The sequence below is a fragment of the Oryzias latipes genome, chromosome 11, assembly GCF_002234675.1.
Source record: "Oryzias latipes chromosome 11, ASM223467v1".
In the NCBI taxonomy this organism is placed as follows: domain Eukaryota; kingdom Metazoa; phylum Chordata; class Actinopteri; order Beloniformes; family Adrianichthyidae; genus Oryzias; species Oryzias latipes.
The window spans coordinates 21992872-22012967 of record NC_019869.2 but is presented as its reverse complement, the minus strand read 5'-3'; the positions used below and the strand labels follow the sequence as shown (position 1 = coordinate 22012967).

At 39.3% G+C, this 20096-nt stretch overlaps 2 protein-coding genes across 5 annotated transcripts; one reads left to right on the top strand and one right to left on the bottom strand.

Annotated features, from left to right (window-relative positions):
* Positions 1–1028: 1028 nt before the first annotated feature.
* On the bottom strand, positions 1029–6401 carry dclk3 (doublecortin like kinase 3). 4 transcript variants are annotated; one of them, XM_020707307.2, is made up of 8 exons: positions 6139–6401; positions 5041–5237; positions 4768–4899; positions 3379–4569; positions 2350–2482; positions 2102–2269; positions 1830–2014; positions 1029–1594 (listed from the first exon to the last, which is right to left on the bottom strand). In XM_020707307.2, the coding sequence occupies exons 1-8, from the start codon at positions 6203–6205 to the stop codon at positions 1571–1573; spliced, it is 2097 nt and encodes a 698-aa protein (XP_020562966.1). In that variant the 5' UTR covers positions 6206–6401; the 3' UTR covers positions 1029–1570. The 4 variants fall into 4 exon arrangements, with proteins under 4 accessions (XP_020562966.1, XP_011479504.1, XP_020562967.1 ...); XM_011481202.3 differs by having other exon boundaries at positions 1029–2014; XM_020707308.2 differs by having other exon boundaries at positions 1029–2014; positions 4768–4835.
* A 9010-nt stretch (positions 6402–15411) lies between these two features.
* LOC101156833 (fatty acid-binding protein, heart) lies at positions 15412–19627 on the top strand. The gene is made up of 4 exons (XM_004074189.3): positions 15412–15640; positions 17232–17404; positions 19063–19164; positions 19249–19627. Exons 1-4 carry the CDS (start codon positions 15568–15570, stop codon positions 19300–19302), a joined length of 402 nt encoding a protein of 133 aa, XP_004074237.1. The 5' UTR covers positions 15412–15567; the 3' UTR covers positions 19303–19627.
* Positions 19628–20096: the final 469 nt, after the last annotated feature.

Sequence of the window (20096 nt, the reverse complement as noted above, 5' to 3'; positions counted from 1 at the left end):
TTATTTATTGCAAAATCTTCACAGTCATAAACGGTCGAACCAATTTTTGGTGGTTTGTTTGCAAACTGAATGTGGGCCTGGGCTTGCCCCTGGGGCCAGCTATCTCTTGGCTTCTCTCTCTTTTTGTGGAGTAGGGGGTGTTCGGCCCGGGGGATTGGCTCTCCTTGCGATTCGGCCCAATTCTAAGGGGGGGCGGGGGGGGCAGTTGATTCACCAATCGGGGTCAGTCTGCCAGCTGTCCCCGACATACCCTCCTTCCTCTTACAACCACTTATTAGGGAAATGGGAGGGGGAGTCAACCTGCAATGCTACTTGGCAGTGGGCCTCCTCCCATGGTTGCTGCATGGAATTGGGCCCCTACCCTCTCAGTTTTAATAGCATCTTGGACATGTGGCTGGGGCCTGTACTCTCCGTGCTCTTGTGCCCCCCTGCTCTCTGGCGTTGGGGGCCCCTGCAGCGGTCCTGCTAGCCTCGGATGGCTGACTGGACAGCCCGGCGGGCGGATTCCCTCTATCTGCTATACCATGCCACTGTCTGGGGGGCCCTGGCTACCGCTTCGGCGGGGGGCTTGGTGTGTGGACGGCCGGGCACTCTCCCTCTTTTAGCGTTCCATCATCCACCTCAGCAGAACATAAACACCCACCTGAGTACAGGTGTCAGCTCCCCTTTGCACAATAGTATGTGTGATAGATTGAAATGTGTGGACAAACCCCGCCCCTTTTGACAAACATTTTCACTAGATAGTAATGATGATTGTCCTGCAGCATCTTGTTGCTTAATGATTGTAACCCCCCCCCTCCCCCCCCCCCCGCCCACTTATGTAGTCCTCCTCCAGGTTTCTTTAACTCTCCTTTTCCCTCATTCTTCTATGCCCTTACCCCCTGTTGGATCCGCCTGGTCCAACAAAAAAAAAGGATGCAAATGTAATCAGTATAAATAAAGTTTAACCCGAATTACAAAAGGGGTTTATTCAAATATACACCTTGTGTGTATATTTTACTGTTACATGTATGTGTGTATGTGTATATTTTACTGTTACATGTCCAACACAAGAGGCTCCTGTATGTCTGCTCCTGTATGTCTGCTCAGCTGTTGGACAGGACAAGTAAAAAAAAACAAAAAAACTGAATATGGTATGAGCAAAAAGCTAAGATTTTGCAGTATGATATTTAATAATTTACTTGGGTTAAATGTTTTATGGCAAAATACTAAAATGGTATGATAAATGTTAAAGATTCAACTTTAAGATTATACAAAAAATAACTTTTTTGCAGTATTAGTCAAAATAGCTAAATATTTTACACAATATATCATCTTCAAAAATGACTCACCTAAAAAAAGTATTAAAAACAACAAAGAAGAGACAGAACAACCAACCTATGATCCAAACAAAAACATACGTTAAAAAACGACATTCCATCATACATTTCTGATTGCAGGACTAACTAAATCACAAGCGGCATTGATTAGGTCTCTGGAGTAAAATTACATGATCTAAAAGTAATTTTAAGGATTCAACCGCTAATCAAAAATTTGAAAGTAATGTCCCTGTGGGGAGTTTAAGTTTCTGTCAAATCTTTGCAATCTTCGGTGGTTTGAGTTGGTGATCTGTTTGGTGACCTTTGATGACTGTTCTGCTTTGACTGAAAAATCAGATTATTCATCGATTGATTAATGGATTCACTAGTTTTGTTATGATCAAATGATCTGGATTGAAGGTTCAGATCCGGGGAGTTATCATCGCTTTCTCTCATTGACAGTTGAGTTTTCCTCCTGAGAGTGACTTTCTCTTTACTTCCACAGTGTTGCTCTGTTTTGTCAGTCAGCAGTTCTTCTGAATTATCCTTGATTTTTGCTCCTGCATTTTGCAGTTTCCTCTGATTTCTGTCAGTGAGCGCCCTCTGCATGCAAACAGATGCCATTGCTTTCACCCACGGATGCTGTAGAGTTTGTTCTGCGGTCAGCCTCAATGTGGGGTCCACTTCAAGCAAACATCTGACAAGACTTTTAGCTTCTGTGCACAAAGAGAAAGAAAATATTTGTTCACACAGGTGTGTGTGACATTAGTGCCCGCTTGCTGCATGTTTTCTATCAATCTCACCCTCTGAGATGGAGTCCCAGTAGGGAGAAGGGAAGTGAAGCTGTGCTTGCTTTATCAGCTTGAAGAGCTCTTCTTGGTCTCGTTCCCGACTACGAAACGGTGGGAAGCCACACAGCAGGACAAAAAGAATCACACCCAGAGCCCAAACGTCCACAGCAACGCCATATCCTGATGGGTAAAACCACAACCAAACAGAATGAGAAAATGCAATTGACATGTAGGGCAGAGGAACCCTGCAGGTGCATCACCTGTCTCATGGAGGATCTCTGGTGCTACGTATGTGGGCGTGCCACATATGGTGAAGACTGGTTCAGTCACAACCATGGCAAGGCCAAAGTCTCCCAGCTTCAGCCGGCAAACACTGGCAGCAACACGCTCTATCTAAGAGACAGAAACAGTCAACTGTCAATCAATTTGATTTAATTTCACACCTTGATTTAATCTCTGATTTAACCGTTGTTGATGCATGTGTCAATTTTCCAATCCAAAATAAACGTTATTGCCATGAGAAACAGATTTGTAAACTACCAGTAGTTACTTGAACTGAACAAAAGGGGAAGTTACACAAAAATTTCATTAAAAACAACTAATAAAAAAAGCGTGTTTATTACTCAGAAAAACTATGCGAAATGGCTTGAAAAATAAATCTCTTCATATATTTGATGAATCTGTATCATATTTTGAAATGTTTCAATTTCAATTGTAAAATTGTAAACAGGAAGTGGAAGTAAAGTTTTTTCATCATAGAGTCAACAAGACACGAAAAAGAGTTATAGATTATTTTTAGGGGGCAGCAAAAAAGAGGAACTTTGTGCCTCTAATTGGCTGAACTGTGTGCTAAATTTAGGTTGTTAATGCAAAATGACAGTGAATATCTATCTATCTATCTATCTATCTATCTATCTATCTATCTATCTATCTATCTATCTATCTATCTATCTATCTATCTATCTATCTATCTATCTATCTATCTATCTATCTATCTATCTATCTATCTATCTATCTATCTATCTATCTATCTATCTATCTATCTATCTATCTATCTATCTATCTATCTATCTATCTATCTATCTATCATCTATCTATCTATCAACTTTTATTTTTTCTTATTTTTTTCCAAATTCTTGATTTTTTTCCTGACTCTCCCTCCTGTATTTTCACCCTCTTCTTCCAAAATAGTAATTCTGCTACATTTTTCTTCTTTTGGAATCAACAAAGCATTTTTATATTTGAATTGTACTAAAAGTCATTTTCCCATCCTTTTGTGGTGAACCCACCAGTAAGTTTTCAGGTTTGAGGTCTCTGTGGACGATGCTTTTCCTGTGGATGTACTCCAGAGCTTCACTCACGTCTGACACTATCAGTCCTGCTTCTGCCTCTGGAAACTTTCCTCTGTCGCTGATGGCTTCAAACAGGTCCCCCCCACTCACCAACTCCATCACGAGGTACGAGTGTGTGCGTGTGTGATGGTGAGTAAACAGTCGCACTATACGGGGGTGGCACAGACTCCCCAAGAGGCTCAGCTCATTCTGCATCATGTGCTCTCGACCAACAAGCTTGGAACGTTCTACTATCTTCAAAGCCAGAAGTTCTCCACCGTCACGGCGGCGGCACTCACGCACCACAGCAAAGTTACCGTCCCCAATGACCCGTCCAAACTCGTAGACACGCTCAATGTCTGACAGAGTGACGGAGCTGCGCTCGGAGGGAAGAGACGCAGCTTTCCTCCTCTGTGAGTCTGCTGCATCCACAAGAGGAGCTGGAGTTTGACTGTTTGTCAAGCTCTTCTCATCATCTCGGTTGACAGCCACGGGAGGTGAGGGGTTGGAGCCCACGTCCACATTTTTAGCTTCCTGCTTTGTGTGGGAACTTCCCTTTTGCTTCCTGGACACGGGTGGAAGTGGGACCATCCCTAAAGATTTGTTGATCCCTGTTGGAGCTTGAAGCTCTGCTCTCCTTGAAGTGCAGTTTTCACACAGCTTGCCTGAAGGTATGCCAGCATCTCTCAGACCATCTTCATTTCTGAAAGGACCAATGAGAGATGGTTTCGGCCCTTTTTCTCCACCCTTCACCCGCAGTCTCTGCAGGTGGTTGGGAAGAGGAGCAGGTTTTCCGCAAGAAACTTTTTTAAAGGATTTCTGAGAGTCGAGATTACGCTTCTCTGGTGTGTCTGCATTTTGACATGTGTGGCGATTAAGGTTCTTGACATGCGTATGTGTGCTTTGGTGCGCCTCTTGATTAGCCCCACTGCCATCTGTCCCCTCACTGTATCCACTGTCGGCCTTGGTTGCTCTATTTGGAGACGGGTGGAGTTTCCGCTCCCAGGTTTTCAGTGCGTGGGCACGATAGTTTGGGTGTTCTGGAAACAGCTCCTCCAAAGCCTCCCGCAGGCTGCTCAGCTCGGGTCGGGCCTTACCAAGAGCCAGGAAGGCTGCTTCACCACGGAAGAAATCACAAACAGCCTTCACCTGTTCCGGAAAAAAGACAAAAAACCTATTTATGATGGACCAGTGCAGTTTAATTAACCATAAAGTGTTCTGTCGGATATCCATCAAGGAATCCCTGAAAGGATGCAACCTCAAAGCTGTTTGTGACCATCTCTGCCTGAAACTGGGCCCTTCAAAGGATGTTGCTTCCACCTTTAAGTGATTGTGACTGGGTCCCACCTCTTGTGCGTGTGTTGTATACAAGCGTGTGATTCGGGCCCCGTGCCAGCGAGGAAACCCCAAAGCCTCTGAAATATCAAGCAGCAGCTGTTCAAATGACACCACAGCTCTTCGGTTGAGCAGCACCGTTACCTTTCAAAAGAGGAGAAAACAAAACAAACAAAAAAATTCACAATCAGGGTCACTCCATTGTTTTGCAAGCTTGTCCACTTGTTGCATTTTTTTACAGTTCATTTTAGGGAGTAAATGTAACTGGTCGCAAAAAGGACACACCTTTCTTAGTGCAGTTTGGCATGGGCGGACAACAGTGACCAAGTGAGGGCGTTCTGCACTCTCCTCAGCATAACGGGTGTGAAAGAGGGCGCGAGGAAGGGGGATTAGAGGTCTGTGGATGTGTTCTGCAGGGTGCAGGTGTATCGGCCATGGCTGGGAAGCCCCACCAGGATGCTTCAGCAACGGGAAAAGAGGTCCTAGATATGAAAAAAAAATAAAAAATCAAAGACAAAATAAACAAAAGCTGGATTGGTGAAAGTGACTGTAACAAATAAAAAGGTTTCCGCAAAAGCAAAACTAATAAGTAACACAACACCGGCTAGTCATGATGTGCGTGAGTACGTAAGCAAATCCGCCTGATCAGATTTGAGCCTTTTCCATCACACAGAGTGCAGCCTCAGAGCCATTTGAGATTCTTCAATCACCTTGCCCGACTGCCTGAATTATTTAAGCTTCCTTAAGTCACGACAACATCACACACACATTTGTTACACACACACACACACGCAACAACAAAAGGTGGCTTGAACTGATTAGGCCTCAGCTGTGTCTGCATGATTAATGAAGCACTGGAGACACACAGCATCTTTGACGTTGCACTTTCAGACGGAAATTGATGTTCCACGCTGATGGCTGGAGTTGTTTTCTTCTCTGTTCGGCCTTTTGTTTTGTTTGGATTCCAAATGCAGACCAAAACACTGGAGCTCCGGTGTCTCCACTGTCTGTTTTTCGGCGCACAGACAGTAGCAGCCATGCACACACAGCCACACAAAAGGTTGTTGCAGTTGATGTTGCGTCCTCTGAAATCTCATAAAGAAGCAGCTGAGTGTTAAAAGTGATGATTCAGACTAATGCGTGCAAGTAGGCCTGTATGTTAAAGTGGGCTGTCATTTCAGAATAATTTTCACAATAGTTCATATTTTAGCTAAAGTTTTGTTTTGAAAAATCTAAAGTAAAATCACAGTTAATTGAAATGTATTAGCTAAAATAGTATTCAACACAGCTTTTATGAATGTCAACAAACTTTTTTTGTAGGTTCAGCTGAATAACGTCTTCATTTATTAACATTTTTCAAACTTAATTTCTCATTAAACTTACCTTCCATTCTCCATTTAGCGATTTTTGCTGTTTCATATCCATGTCGACCTTTTTGTGACGGTCTCATTTTCAAAAGTAAAATACCAAACTGCTAAAAATGTAAAACTTTAATTTCTTTTTAATCTCCTTCGAGTTGCGACAGTCTAACTCTCAGCTGCCACCTTCTAGGCTAAATAACGGCATGCGCTGTGAGGTGACTGCGCAGCCACAGAAGTTGCCATGGAGATGCGTCATGTTGGCAGTATTAAAAAAGAAGGGAAAGAGACCGGAAATTGTAACTATGTGATTTCAAAATAAAAGCCTTTGAAACGCTTAGTTTTCCGCTTATTTAGCTTATAAAATAACTTTGAGGGTACTGGTATGTAAGCCTTTTTAAGCCCTTAAATTGTTAAGTTTATAATTTTTATTTTACTTGTGTTTAATTTTGCTTATTTTTTTGTATTTGTTTTTAGATTTTTTATGGTGTTGACATTTGGTCTTCAAGTCTGTAAAAAATGATGTTCTATTCTTTTCCATTCTTTTCTATTCTATTCTATTCTTTAGTTTAATCCTCTTAAAGTTGTTTTTTTTTCTTTAAATAAAAACAACTTTAAGCAATTCATGCACCTAGATTATTAAATTATAATAAATTATAATATAATGATTCATGCAAATCTGAATTATTAAATAAATTAAATTATTAAATATTCAAGAAAATGTATAAAGAAACTCTTATTTCAGGATATGAAGATAAGAGGATTTAAGGATCAACAGGTGTTTGAATAATTCCAAATCCATGTGTGAACTTGAGTGTGGTGAAATAATCAAAGCTCTTTTGATTACAACCAATGAGTGTTACATTGTAATGTGCAATAATGATTACTGAAACGTTTGAATTACAATCAATAAGCCATTGATTTTATTTACTTGATCTGCAATGTGTAGCAATAATTACTAGTTTGATGTTATCATGTGTTCTAATGATAATCAATTATTATTACATATCGGTATCGTTACTGTTTACTGAAATCATGAATGAATGTTTTCTGAAGATCATCTATCATTTCTAGGCACTGGATTTTGTTACTTGAAGAGAATCTTATCTGATTGGAACCGGATTTAAAAACACTGTTAAACTATCAAATAAATGAACTCAGTAGGGGTGGGATTATATAAGCTTGCTTCTTCCCACTCCTTTTCAAGCAATTAATCAAACTCTACTTATACCTCAGTTAATTATCACTGTATTTAATTAAGCATATATGATTTAAGTGACATTTTTGTTTTGTTTTCTGTCTTTTTAATCTATGCATTTCATCATTTCTGTAATGAGTTTGATAAATATGTGTAAATTCTTTATTGCTTTGACTACAATGCTTGAAATAAATCAATAAAATCAAATCAAAATCAATTATGACTTTAAAAAAAGAATTCATGCAAATTCCGTTTTTTGAAACATATTTATAGCAAAATAAAATTAAATCTTAAGAACATACAGTTATTGTCCAAATAAGAAAACCAAAATTATCTTTATGGAGTTGAATTAAAATGTTTCGAGATTTTATTAAAGTATAGTTGATACAAAACATTTTAATCGCTTTTTTCATTTAAAACAATAAATAACCCAATTTCACAGTGTCACTTCCTTTTATGAAAGTTTTTGTGTTAATAAAGCACGAAATCTGAAAAAAATCATAGATTTTAATTTGATTAGATGAACACAAACAGTTGAGTAGAAAAAATAATTTAAATTATCCAATGTAGCGTTATTGTTGTATTAATAGCACGACTAAAGGCTAATTTACAGTCAGATTAGAAGCTGTTGTTGTCTTTAAGCCCTTTAAACAGTTTTTTACTTGATTTTGTTTACATAAAAAATGGTGTGGTGAAAAGAAGACTCACTTTTATTATCGGCATTTGATTATGCAAACAATGCGTAGCCAAATAAAAAAAAGTCAAGGACTAACTTTTCACTTGAAACCTGGCAGACACTTGAAGTGACTATTCTCATCAAGAGTACGGTAGATAAAAGATCGGAAAAAATGTAAAAGCCAAATTCAAGGAATAACCCCAGCTGTCCACACACTGCTAATGAAGAGAACACACACACTAGGGTGTTGAAAGCAGCTAAACAGAAGATTGTGCACACCAAGGTCACTCTAAAACTGAACACAGACATATTACCAAGCAAATCCGCTCTTAAGTTTTACTTAACTTTCATTGGAAGTAGTTTCAATTTATTTAACTTTCACTCCAGTCATCTTTTGATCAATTATAAAACACATTCCCAGTGGTCTTTTTTTATCATGATAATGCCGTTTTAGGTCAAATAAAAAAACAGTTTTCTAGGACACAGTTTCTGCATAGCGACTTTTTTCAAAATTTACCTCTGAGTTGTCGGTAGACCGTTATATGGAGCAACCCACATAGCCTTTCCCTTAATGCTGCTGAGAGCTATCTGTTTACACACTCTCCTGCCACTGTCACAGCCCCTCATACCCCCAACCTAACATTACTGATGCAACAAAAATGTTGGGCGTTCAGTTTAGAGCCAGATGCCAGCTTGAACGAGTAAAAAAAAGACATGTATGAATCTCATCTTCTACAAGTGGATGCATCAGAATGGAGCAGAGCAGGGCGCTTGTGGCCCACCCACTTTAGTTTCAAACATTTTTTCATCTGCTCCTGATTCACAACAGTTTGAATAAAGAAATACTCAGAAATACAATTTAAAGCTTAATTTTCTTCTTCCATGTCCTTCATCATTAGAAAAATGGCCCAACAGGTCTAAAACTAAAAAACACCATTTTCATCTGACTGGGTCTTCAAATATCTCTCGTGCAGTTTCTCATTAGATCATAGATCCAGACTGGTTGTCTGATCTTCTTGGTGCATTTTCTCAACTATTTGAATGATTTTTAAACTACATTTTACTATATCCAACATATTTGAATATAAACACATTTCCGACAACTAGGTGAAAAGAACCTGAACAGATTTAACTAAGTGGTGTTTGCTTCAAATTGGATAGCCTTGGGTGCATGCTATTTTTTCATTTCTTCCTCAGTAAATTGAAAATTTACCAAAGCAACCTAGTTGAACGACGGGCATGTAAACTTTTTTTTAGAGGCTTTCTGTGAAGAATTTCAGCGACAAGCTCAGGGTCAGTAACCATAGTTTCACTGGTGGAATTCAGTGTTTTGGTCACCCCCCTCCACACACACACACACACACTGGAAAACATGCAGTCCCTATTGCAGTTAGTCTTTAAATACGCTGTCCCCCCATGATTCGGTCTCCAAGGAGACTCCGTTGACATTGGATCAGGAAACCTCCTTAAACTGTCTCCAGACTTACAGTACTTCAATTTAAAAAAGTTCTTTATGCTAACTTTAAACAAAGAAACATAAACTTAAATGTCATTTAAAAACCCAGTGTAACTGTTTTTTTTTTTTTCAAATGAAGGGTTAAAAACACATTTAAGGGATAATATACAAAAAATATAACATGAATTTTTGTCATGGGGATTTATGGCACCAATGCCTTAACACTGCTGCTATATCGATGTGGCACAGCTGTCAACGAACATCTCATTGCCTGATTTCGACCAGCAGAGGAGGCTGATGCTCTGGGTTTATTTAAAGCTATCAGGCATAAATAACCAGGAAGCAACCATCTAACTTGGCAAAATTTCCACATGGATGATGGTTTGCTCCAACAGTTGTGTGTGTAAAAGACTCATTCCACACAGGAGAAATGAAAACAGAGCCAGTATGTCTGCGCTGCCTCGTGTAAAGCTTGTTGATGGCTCGCTGGAGGATTTACAGGCCAAATCAAGTCATACAATCTTAAATCTTTTTTTGCTAATGCGGCATGAAGCGTAAACACACATAAAAGTTGACATTAAAAAACGGGAGCTGTTTTGTCCAGACAAGTGTTACTGTTGCAGAGTTTATAAGACAATCTCCATAGATTCTCCAACCAAAGTTGAAAATCTTTACATATTTATAGAACAAAGCCATAAACGCATGATTAACTCACAACAGTAATAAATATTATAATAATATCCAGAGAGTATTGAAAAAGGAAAACACTCTTCCTGAGACTTAAGCGTTTTTCCAGCTGTTCCCATAAACTGGGAGGAGCCAACTTTACACATGCTTTTTGTCCTGTCTTTGCAGGCTTTAGGGGGAGATAAACTTAAGTAATATTTGAGTGACATTAACATTTTACCATACTTTTGCCATTTAACGCCATAAATGACCATTAACCTGCAATTTACAACAGTGTTGTAAATGAGTAGCATGCTTTTTGCACTTCAGCCTTCAGCTTCATAGGTTGTAAAAAAAGAAAATAGCCATTAATTACAACTTTTATGATCACTAATGGTGATGAACAATAAATAGAGGCCAACTTGTGAATATACCATAAAAGTTTAGTTGACTATTTGTGCAGTCGCTGTTCAACCTTCTGCTGCCTTTCTGATTTAAATTTTGTTGTCACATTATCTCTGTGTATGAAGAAAAAGTCACACAAACACATGTTATCAACCAGATGTGTTACACAGGGATGTAACACATCTGGCTTTCGGTTTTGCTCTGCAGCTTTTTGATTTTTGCAGCTTTGTCAACTATAAATGTGGAACACAGATGCTAAAGCCTATTTTGTGTAAAAGCCAAACAAGCTGTGCAAGGTTCGCCAGGACAGTATAGGGGCTGTATCAGTCTACACACAGATAAATTGATTTTGTTGTGTGTGCTCAAATCAAATAAGTCTGACTCAACATAAATCAGCTGAGAAATTGCATCATCAAAAACTGAAATGGAAATACTTTTTTTTGGCCATTTATTTCTTTTTTCCTTTAGACCTGATGACTTTATGGACATAATAAAAACAGATTTTTGGGGTTTAGGTGTTGCAATCAAATGTGCTTTGAGCTTATATCCTTTTGACAGGAATAGAAAAATGATGTGAGCTGTGTCTAAACTGGTATCCTGGACCAAAAATATATCACAGGACTGCCAGAACATCAAACACACGCCTGCCTGCATGCATGTGGAAACACATTTGCGCAACATCTGACAGCCTGGGAACATGTTCCCTTTATATTGAATGCTGTTCCACCTAAACCACGAAGTCCTCTTTTTGTCTTTCAGTTTCTTCTTGCTGCATGCACAAGAAAAAAAACAAAAGATTGATTCAGGAAAATGCTCCATGCGGGATGTGTGAACACATCTGAATTTAGAATAACAGGACAGCAGTAAAAGAAATAGAAAAATAGACTAGTGGTTTGAACCTTTCACCTCCTTTAGTCATCCTTGATTCTCCAAGTCTTTCTCACACCTGTTTGTGTCAAGAGTCAAACTCCTGCACGTCACAGATCAGCTTTCTGCTGCTGTTGGGACAGAGCGTGTGATATAACCATTTTTACTATTAACTGCTTCCCATTTTCCTGCTTGTGGGTGTCTGAATGTGCATTTACATGGGTATTCTAGTTCATGCGGGTTGGTTGTTACACAACTTTGAGCAATCATCTGATCATGCATTTGCAGATGGGGCGATTTCATCAGACGGTCAGGCAGGGACAGGGTAAGTGGACATTTGTGCCACAGAATCAGTGTCTGGGTCTGAAGGGTCGAGCTCAAAGTACATTTTTCACTGGCCATAAGGAACACTATTTAAATGAGATATTCTCTGACATGCTGAAAGAGTTTATCAGTCTATTACAGCCTTCAGAGTGTTGGTTTGAAGTTGAAAGGTTTGAAAAAAGGCCATTTGAAGACATTCAACTTAAAAGTCTAGATGACCCTTTTAAAATTTTTGGAACAATTCTGAATTTTAAAAGAAAATCACACATATTTTTCCTACTGGATCTGGCTATCCTGCGTTCAGGACTCAAGAAAACAAAGACAATAGATCTTAAAGACACACTGATGAAAATCATGTTTTTGGTGTTTTAAACATGTTGTTGTGGCATATTTTTGATGATAGAGGACAAAATTAACAAATTAACAAAATTAATCTCAAAATAGCATTTCTGTGTATTTATTTTCTCTAATTGTTGTGAATCAGGGCTAGACAAAAAAGGTTGTTGGCAAAAGACCCTATTTGTGACGTAGAAAATACGCTGGGCCGGCCACAAGCTCCCTCAAGCTCAGAAACTATGTCTTAGAAAACAACATAGATTTTTGGCTAAAAATGGCATAATCATAATTAAAAGACCACTGGAAAAGCTTTTAAAATAGATTAAAAATGATAGTAGTGGGTCTTTAAACATTTCATTTTATTTTACTTTCAGCACATCAAACAACCGGACGACTTTGAGCATCTTGGAGAGCAATGTTGACTCTTTGGTTTGGTCTTTCTGGATAACACTTCTGTCTTTATAACACACCAGGATTCACTTGCAAGCACCTGGAAAAGTACTGCCAACAGCAAAGTGTGACAAATTCGCATGCTTAATCCCTGCCATTCTTTTCACATTAATATTTCAACCTAAATCAAGCACATAAAACAAGTTTAAATGAGAAGTTTTAAGGGTGCAGCTTTAAACAGAGCAAGACTTACCTGTTTCACACTGCAAGTCTCAAGGTCAAGGTACCCAACTGTAGACCGTAATACATGCATTTTATCCAAGTTTTTTTTAAATACTCTTTAGAAAAAATTTTAGCAAAAGTCTTTCCCTAAAGGAAATAAGTCTGAAATCATAGGGTTTGTCTGTGAATATACAAATAAAGCATCTTAATGTTTGGTGGATTGGCTTGCAGTTTGCAGAATAATAAACATGTGTTCTAGGATTCTTAAGATGTTTAAGTTAAGTTAAATTCCTTTAGTTTATTTAGGCAGATTCTTGATTTAAGGTAAATCCTCCCCATCTGCTATAGTAAGAATTTACAGAGGAACATAGCTATGTCCCTGATTGAACCTTTTGTACATTTAGATGAATTTATTGAATTTTTCAAGACACCAGTAACCTGAAAATGTATACTACAATTGAAATAGAAACCAAAGGACACACAGCCACGTAGTCTGATGTTCAATTAACGTTGTTGTGTTTTGAAATGTCAATGTGTTGGTTTCATTAGCAATTTTGAAATGTTTGTGGAAATATGGAAAAAATGAAATAGTTTAAAACAACAAAGTACTGTATACTCATTTGTTCTTATTTTCCTTTTGACTTTTCCCTTAAGGGGTTGCCACAGTAAATCAGCTTCCTCCATCTAACCCTGTCTTCTGCATCCTCTAACATGTGCTGTCCCTCTCTTTGGGAATGACCAGGATGGATAGGTGGATAGGTTCAGGAATAGTACTCATTCCTGAAGAGAACCCAAGCATCTTCAGCTCAGCTTCCTGTCTTTTCCTCTGTCTGTTTGTCTTTAGGGGTAACAACATGGCTGGTCTCACCACAGTTTTGTACAACGTTCCTTTCATTTGAGCTTAAACTAATCTGTCACACCCAACATTTTTCTCCACCCATTCTAACTTGCCAGGACTCACTTATTCACTTCTTTTCCACACCCTCCATTACTCTGGACTGTTGACCCTAGATGCTTCAACTCCTCCACATTTTTCATCTCTTCTGCTTGGAACTTCACTCTTCCTCTCGGGTCCCTCTCCTTCACACACATGTACTCCATCTTACTGCGGCTAACCATCATTCCTCTCCTTTCCAGGGCAAACCTCCACCTGTCTAGCTTCTCCTCCACCTGTTCCCTCCTCTCACTACAAATCACAATATCGTCTACAAACATCAAAGTCCATGGTGATTCCTGTCTGACCTCATCTGTCTTTGTTCGCACTAATTATTTTTAATCACAGTGATGCTTCATCTAGCCTCCTATGAAGAATTTTTAGTGCTTTCCTGTCCTGCCTTTCTTTAAATGTTTTTAGCTAAGACATAGCAAACGAATCCTCTGTTCTGGATTAAATTCTGTGGCATCAAGTAACTTTTCTAGAAACCTAAGAAAATACCATCTACATGGCCTTTTATGATGACGGAAGCTTTTTTTTTGTTCTTTGGGTGTGAGTTACCAAAATCATCTTAAAAACAACACTTGAAAGCTTAGAATGCAACATTAAATTTCAGAGTCAAGTCCAAACAGGAGGTCTTTAGATGCGAAGTAAGCAGTAGTATTACCAGAAGACCTGAGCTGTGAACCAAGCTAAAAGCACCAGGGGATAGAAATATTTAAAATCAAAAGAGTCAAATAGTAAATATTAATCTAAAAAAGTGACAGGTTGACAGAACAAATGACAACACCAAGCTGAAAAAAATGAAAAAAATGAGTACATTTTGTGGATCAGAGTAAAAGTTGAAAAGAAAATTGTTTATAGTTAACAGTCTGATTTAGTAAAGGGTTGAGGAGGGAGCTATTTGGATATTTCCTAATAAAACAGATCGAGGGGAGTGTCAGAGAAGGCCAGGATGCTGAGCATCCCAGTTCAGAAAAATCTATCGTTTCCCCTCTTCCACTCAAACTGAATCTGTCCATTTTTTTTCCTCATTGATAGTGGGGCCTTTTCCATCAACCATTACCCTCCCCCATGTCTTTTCTTTGCTTCCTTTCTTCTCCAAGCTTGGGTTTTCTTTACATCCCTGTTTCTTGCTGTGTTCCGCTTGTCCTTCTCTCCACACTTCAAAGATTGAATTAAATTATAACTAGTCAAGCTTTATAAGAAGGTATATGGGTCAACAGTTTCAACTACGTAGTAATAAATGACTTGTTGATATTCTAACTATAAATTGTGAAAAATAAGAGCAACATGGATAATGAACTCCTGCCACTCTATTGAAACTATGTCCTGGAAAACAACACAGGTATTTTGATTTTGTCTAAAAACGACATAATCATAATGAAAAGACCACTAGGAACACAGTCACAATAGATCAAAAGCTAATTGCAGTGGGACTTTACATAGACCACTTTTTGCTAAGGGATTTCTAAGTGTTAAAACAAAAAGTATTTCATTCCAGAACATTACTTTTTTTTATACTTTTAGTATAGTTTTCGATGTACAAACACTACATGCACAAAAGGGATTTAGAGGAACAAATTCCAGCATAACTCAGTACTTACTATATGTTTTTTTTTCATTCATAAGTATTTAAAAAAATACGCCAAGAAAAGTTAGTTAAAGTAAAGTTATGTATTTGAGTATTTTAACATCTACATTAACTCAAAACAGTAAACTAAAAAAAACATTTTACCTCTGTTGTATCTGCTACGCCCCGCCCCCTGCTCGCCCCTCCCTCCGCCCTCTAGGTTTTCTCTGAGATCTGATGACATCACGAACAGCCGGTGTGAATCCAGCCAGTGAGCGCGTGCTGCGGACTGCCCTGTCTCTGCCTGCCTTCGTGCTCTCTCATTCTGCCGAGCCTCCTGCTTTGCCGCCGTTACTGCTTTCCTCTCTATCTGACTCACTCCCCCCCATCTTCATCTGTCTGCAAACATGGCCGAGGCTTTTGTGGGAACGTGGAACATGAAGGAGAGTGAGAAGTTCGACGAGTACATGAAGGCTTTGGGTAGGAGCGCTCCTGTTTTTATTTATGTAATTATTTATTTATACATCATGCTTTGGGGGAAAATGCATGGGATGGTGGTGCGGGGCGCATGCGCGCGTCAGAGGAGACGCTGCGCCGCTGTGTGTGACCGCGTGCTGATGAGGCTGAAAGAAAAAACAAAAGACTAAAAGGTGTTTATGCGTAAACAGTTTGACGCAGAAAGAAACGATGAAGATGAAGAGAGGAGCTGAGGAGGAGGAGGTAAACGGGTTGAGGGAAGAAAGATAGAAACCAGAAGGGCGGGGTGGGGGGGAAAGGGAGTGGAGAGACCACATGGTCCATGTGCATGAGATGAGGGAGGGAGGGACAAATGGCCCTCACACACATGAGAGGACTGTGGGTGACCTCTGAAAGCTGCTCTTTGTCTGTGACTCTGGTGGGGTCCAGATATGGCGGCGGCATCGCCAACAAGGCTGCTAAATATGCCACACTATCAAGCATGCAGCTTGCCCTGCAAGATTGGAACAGGTGGACGACAACCGAGAAGAATGACTGCATTTCAGAAAGACGCTGACCCCTGACCCCAAAGCCATAACTCTACCAACCTTGAGAAACAAGGGGCCCTTTAACCATTATATGACTAGGACACAAACAAGTAGGTTCCTGATTGACAACTTAGACCAGGAACAAGTTTTGCGCTCCAATGGCAAAGGGCGTGAGTCGCTCTCCTCCAATGAAACAAACTATCTTGAGCTCTTGATCTTTTGCAAACATCCCAGAGGGCAACTAAGTGATCATTTGCACTTGCATGTGTAGACATGCTTCCTGGTCACCAGGAGCTGTGCAGTGTTGTATCATCCTGCCACAGGCTCCACGGTTGATAGAGAGGGAGACATGTCTTTCGCTGGAATAGGCCCTCCGTTTCCCTTGAATTAACAGATCCCTCGGTTGGATTTATGCACCTATAATTACAGCATAAAGGAGGGAAAATATAAAAAGAACGTAGGTATTTAGAATATATGTTCAGAACTCTCTAGTTGTTTGTTTTCTACGTCATATACATCCTCCCAAACCCTATTAGTTATATTTAAAACGTTTTTTAATGATCTTAGTCTGCACAAATTCAAAATTTAATGCCAAATTTTTCTTGTTCTACATAACAAAGAACCAAAGCTGGATAGAAGTACAAAAAAAAGCCCCCAAAATTGTATGAACTGATGGACAGACACATGGACAATTTGTCATACAGACATAAAAAGAAAAGATAAATGCAGCCTCAAGGGGACACACACACCAGTCTCCTGCTTGTGCCTGAGCCAAACCCGGTACTCGCAGAAGGTGGGGTCAGGGAGCGCATTCAACATAAATCTTATAAGATAATTAGGTCAAAGAAGAACACAGATATATAGATAGATTAACTGAAATGATGATAGCGTGACTTTCTATGCAAACTGATATTCTACCTGCACCCCACAGTGGGGCTGGCTAAATTCACGCCTGCAAAGAACCTTATAAAAAAAAAAGCTAATTCTGATAGGAGATATTTAGGTTTCCATTAATAACCCCTTATTGAGCCTTTTTGCATTTCCTGTGTGGGGTGTTTTGGTTGCAGGGGTGGGATTTGCCACGCGTAAAGTAGGGAACCTGACCAAACCCACCACCATCATCTCCATGGACGGGGACAGGGTTACTGTGAAGACCCAAAGCACCATCAAGAACACAGAGCTCACTTTCAAGCTGGGGGAGGAGTTTGACGAGACCACTGCAGACGACAGGAAGGTTAAGGTGAGGAGGCGACCCCCCAAACCCTGTTTTAATGCCTTGCATAAAGTTGACTAAAACGTTCAAATCCATCTCCTCGTGAGACAAATGTCCTTGGTTTAGTCATCTGCTAACAGGCGCAACGCGTCTCCTGGAATTTATGCTCCACAAATCACAAGCAGCTGCAGCTTTCCCACATGCTCCCAGTAAGAAGAAGTGGGTCTTTGTGGGAGGAAGCACTTAAAGAAACAGGACTCCATTTGAGGAACTTTGTGAAACAGACAGCATGTAACACACAAAGATGTGTGATTTTCACTTATAAACTTATACGGATTGCTAAAGTAAAGTAAGAGTTTAACATGGTATTGTTTGGTTTGTGAGCGTCCTCCAGCTTCCATTCACACTTCAGCCATCCATACAGTTTGGAGAAGCTGATTCTGATAAACCAAGTGCTCCTCGGTTCAACACAAAGACGCATGAGAACTGGACTTATTCAGTGAACAAGCAGTTCACTTCTGAGTGCACTAAAGAAAGGAAATCGCACAGAGCAATACCTCCAGCATATTATTTATGCATCATAAAGACTGTCAATTAACATAACGAATAAGCAACCACTATTTTTATATGGATCTGTTTAATACTGTTTTAACTTGGAGTTCTCTGGTGTTTTTCCAGAAACCCTTGTGTTATGCAGGGCAAAGTGAGGTTCCTTTTTAGAATATAGAGATAATTTCACATATTTATCTTTACATATTTAAAAAAAAAGTTAAAAATTCCTCCTTTAAAAGAGCAAATTCCTGGTAACGCTTATTTTGTAATGATTTTCGTAAAAAAAAAAGAGAACAAAAGGACCTAACCCCCACCTCAGAATAAAAATAGCGCCATCAGAAAAACACATATTTGTCACGCTTTGCAGTTCAATTTTGTTGAAGTTTGAACAATTGGCTTTTCCTTTTTGTGTCTGTGGGGGGTGCTGATTTGAGAACACTTGCAGCTATTTAAAACCCACTCCGATCATGTTTTGATTCAATTAAAAGTGTTCCCAGTGGTCTATTAATTATTCTTAGCCAAAATCAACAAACCTGTGTTGTTTTCTAGGACACACTTTCTGCAGAGCGGCAGTAATCAATTGGCAATTCATCTTAGAAATTGTTGGTTCTGGGGAACCCCGCCCCCCTTCCCCTTCCCCTTCTCATTACAGAAAGCTCTCTTTTTACTCGCTCTCCTGCTGCGTGGGAGCAGAGCAGGCAGCTTGTGGTCTTCCCGGCGTGTTTTCTAAGCTCTTTTTTTTTAAACAGCATTTTTTCATCTGCTCCTGGTTTAAAATGATTTGAATAAAGATACTCATAAAGGCAGTTTTAATCTTAATTTTCTTTATAGATGTCCTCCATTATCAGAAAAGTGCTTCAAGAACATCCAAACCAAAAACATGATTTTTTCTTCATAGTGGGCCTTTAACATTTGTTTTTACAATAAAGAAAGAGCTAGATATTAATAAACATTCTTAAAATGTACTATTATTCTAAGAAACTATATCTCTAAAGGGATTTATTCTGACCTTTTTTATTTCTGTCTATAAATTACAATTTTGTCATTTAAAAAAAGCTCAATGTCAAGTTATAAGTAGTAATATTTGCACTTCAGTGTCTTCTCCACTTCTGATCGTCTTCCTCTGCCTGCAGTCCATTGTGACATTAGAAGATGGCAAGCTGGTTCACGTGCAGAAATGGGACGGCAAAGAGACCAGTCTGGTCCGGGAGGTCAACGGAAACAATCTCACGCTGGTCGGTGTCACAGAAAATTCATGTCTCGAATACCTGAGAATGTTTTGAATGTATGTTTAAACAACCTCCTTCTCCCCGCCTCAGACTCTCACAATGGGAGACGTAGTTTGCACACGTCGCTACGAGAAGGCAGAGTGAACCCAGTTCCCCGGGCACCCACAGAAGCACTCGCATCCGCCCCAAAAAACTCCCTCCTGCCTCCTAAAAGGCCAAAAACGCCCCTACACTAGAATGGCTGCTCGTTTTTTCTTACTGTACGCTCAGTATTAACTGCTGACTGTGATGTCCCTATTCTGGTTTGTTATTTCTTTTACTTTAAGAACCACTTAATAAATTCCAATGAGTTTATTTTGTTGTTTTTTTCTCAATAAATGAAAAAAAAAAAACATTTGAGAATGGTGCATAAATACCTTTGGAAAGTGTTAAAATTTGAATGCTACTAAATAAAAGTATCCAAAACTGACATTTTGCATTTTTCTGTCTACGTTTACTTAAAAAAAACAAAAACAAATAAATCTTTCGAATTCAAAGCTGTTTTCCTTTTATCACTGGGCTTCAAAACTACTTAATGCTTCCTGATCAATAAAAGTCCAACCCAGAAGAATTATGGGTATTATGCCACAAACTATCACATGTTTTTTTGTTTTTTAACCCTTGTGCTATCCTAGGCACTTTAAACTTGGGAGTTGGGTCATCTAGACCCGCTAGACAGTGCTCTGAACCTTTTTTCTTCAATGATTTGTGATCTTCACTGGTGTCCATGGATTACATGAAATCTTTCCACCTTTATCCACCTTAGTCATGGTAGGGAGAACACGTCAATGGAAGGGTGGGGTCATCTAAGATAGCACAAGGGCTACGGTTCAGAGCTGTTCTGGTAGAATAAAAATGACCCACACTTGACCTCAGTTCCAATTTCACGAGAGCTGTTT

What these genes read in the sequence shown, in the direction of transcription:
- LOC101156833 (XM_004074189.3), top strand. Translation starts at nt 15,568, where the DNA reads ATGGCCGAGGCTTTTGTGGGAACGTGGAACATGAAGGAGAGTGAGAAG. An exon ending in CAGACGACAGGAAGGTTAAG is followed by an intron (nt 17,405 to 19,062) that starts GTGAGGAGGCGA and finishes CTCTGCCTGCAG; the next exon opens with TCCATTGTGACATTAGAAGA. An exon ending in ACGGAAACAATCTCACGCTG is followed by an intron (nt 19,165 to 19,248) that starts GTCGGTGTCACA and finishes TCCCCGCCTCAG; the next exon opens with ACTCTCACAATGGGAGACGT.
- dclk3 (XM_011481202.3), bottom strand. Translation starts at nt 6,205, where the DNA reads ATGAGACCGTCACAAAAAGGTCGACATGGATATGAAACAGCAAAAATC. An exon ending in GCCAAACTGCACTAAGAAAG is followed by an intron (nt 4,900 to 5,040) that starts GTGTGTCCTTTT and finishes CTCTTTTGAAAG; the next exon opens with GTAACGGTGCTGCTCAACCG. An exon ending in AGAGATCCTCCATGAGACAG is followed by an intron (nt 2,270 to 2,349) that starts GTGATGCACCTG and finishes TTTACCCATCAG; the next exon opens with GATATGGCGTTGCTGTGGAC.